Below are 2,243 nucleotides of genomic sequence, written 5' to 3' on the forward strand. Positions count from 1 at the left end.
AGAGCTCCAAGGAGATTATGTTGAAAAATAAAAAAAAATTTACCCAACAAAAATTGTTTTTATACTTCATTCTAAGGACTTATTGAACTACCCTCGTACTTAATGGATTATAGATTTTTTTAATGTCTGGAACGAACCGTAAAAAATATTTTTAACCCCTCTCTTACTATACGTAATTTATTTTTTCCAGAAGTAATAAGAAATGAGACTTGAAACTAATATGAATTTTTAAAAATTAGGATAATAAATTCTTTGCAAGTAAAGACTTTCAACCCAAAATATATTCTACACATATAGAGGAGATGGCTCGAATATGGCACACCTCAATTTATGACAAACTAAAACGTGTTCTTCATTGGCAATAGTAACAGTAAAATGCTCCTTAGTGTAGTAAAAATTGATCGATTTGCAGTATTGGAAGCGTGAGATAAAGAAATATAAAAACTGTCATCCTCGAGTTCATTTCAGATGAGCATTAAATGTTTATTTATTATCTTGTGTATTAAGTTTTATAAATAAATGTTGCTTGCGGTAGTACAGTAGGGTTAGTAGAATAGTATTGTAAAGAAAATATGGAAAATCTTCCCTTTAGATGTTATGATTTTTAGACATGAATATTTTGTATTCTGCACCCTTTACTAGAGGAAGAATCTTTGGTAGAGTGTACTACCTGCAACGAATGATCCCAGAGTGATTGTGTTGGAGCATTATCAGCCCTATGGATATGCGACTATTGTCATTAAGTTCGCTGCTCATTATATTCTTAAAAATTGTATCAATAAATATTTTTATATCGTTAAATTGCTTATTTTTCGTGTATTTTGATTTTTTTCTAGGTTTGACATATTCGAGCCACCCTTTTTCGATTTTCGAAAACATCGTTTTTTGAGAAATCTTTATTTAAAAAAGAACCGCTGGGAATTTGAAGAAAGCAACCGTATCATTCGAAAGGCTATTCAATAGTTTTTCGAATTACCTATTATATATTCAATTTCAGTTCATAGAGTCCCGGCAATCCATCGAAAACGAGTTCATGTGCACGAAGCGCGCGTTCACGCCCTTTAATATTCATATCTTAAAACTAAAAATATTAATAATTTAAACACCAATATCAAACAAATGGTTAAATAATAAGAGTTTACAACTTTTTCGAAACAATAATTAATTTTGAATTGCAAGCGTTTGAAATTAAAACTAACGAAAAACAACCAAAACAAGAATCGATATCTCAAAACCAAAAGAAAAATAGATTTTTTTCTGATGGTTCAAAAAAAAAAAACGTTTTATAAATATCTGTTTCTCCATTTTATTTAGGTTTTTCATATAAAATCGCAGGAGCTTCAAACAATTGGAAAAAAAACATACATAAATTATTTTTTATGCAGTAATATTACAACTTTTTCGAAACAATAATTAATTTCGGATTGAAAGCGTTTGAAATTTAAGAGAAACTATTGAAAGATTTTGAATTGAAAGCTTTTGTAACAAAATAATAATTTTACATCAGGTAAAATTTTGATAAAAGTACGTTATGTTGAATACGAATGCACATTGAGCCAGGAAAACAGATTTCTCGTAAAAAAGTCAAATTTCAAAATTCTTAAATTCGTTAAAAGAGTTAAAAAATTGCAATCAATAATAGTGAGAGTATCTATGACAACAATTATTTATCAATGATCAAAATCCTGCTAATTGTTGTATTGCATCCTTGGGAAGCTACGAGTTAGAAAATTATGATTAATTTTTTTAAATTATTATCCTGACGAATTTGAACTCAATTCAAAACCTAAAAAATCTAATTAACAAAAATTGTGATATTAAAACTTTGCTATACTCAACGTCATTACAATTTCAATTATTTTAAGTAAATTGGTATCCACGTCGTCAGTAATTATAGTGCTACTAGCGTTTTTAATATAAAATATTTAAGAACATAATCACTATAAACAAGAAAAATATGTTTGCAACTCGATTTTCAAATATCTAATTATGAGGTTCCTTTGACGTAGGTATCAACTAATTGGTCCTCTTTGGTAATCAGGAACAAAACTGAGGTGCTCATTCCTTTACATTCTTGCCAGATGTCGGGTCTGGTAAAGTCGGAGCTACATAAATAAAATATTCGTCGCTTATACAGTATCTGCATATTAAGTCTTCCGTTCCGCGACTGTACATCTCACGCCGTCAAGGGGGTCGCGGAATATTGAGTCTTGAATGTCTTCACAACAGGATTATTCTGGGTA

The 2,243-nt window shown here is 29.5% G+C and overlaps 1 protein-coding gene across 11 annotated transcripts in view; it reads right to left on the minus strand.

Moving 5' to 3' along the window:
• Nucleotides 1-2,243, minus strand: part of LOC117180893 (histone-lysine N-methyltransferase SETD1B) — a 436,186-nt gene that overhangs the window by 236,958 nt on the left and 196,985 nt on the right. The window contains exon 8 of one of the 11 annotated variants that reach the window (XM_033373483.1): nucleotides 1,959-2,105. The exons of the other annotated variants lie outside the window; for them this stretch is intronic. Within the exon in view, the coding sequence (XP_033229374.1) occupies nucleotides 2,059-2,105 (47 nt within the window). The 3' untranslated portion in view covers nucleotides 1,959-2,058. Of the gene's footprint in view, nucleotides 1-1,958; nucleotides 2,106-2,243 lie in introns of those variants that run through there. 11 annotated transcript variants of the gene reach the window in all.

The sequence above is a fragment of the Belonocnema kinseyi genome, chromosome 9 (genome assembly GCF_010883055.1).
Source record: "Belonocnema kinseyi isolate 2016_QV_RU_SX_M_011 chromosome 9, B_treatae_v1, whole genome shotgun sequence".
Classification (NCBI taxonomy): domain Eukaryota; kingdom Metazoa; phylum Arthropoda; class Insecta; order Hymenoptera; family Cynipidae; genus Belonocnema; species Belonocnema kinseyi.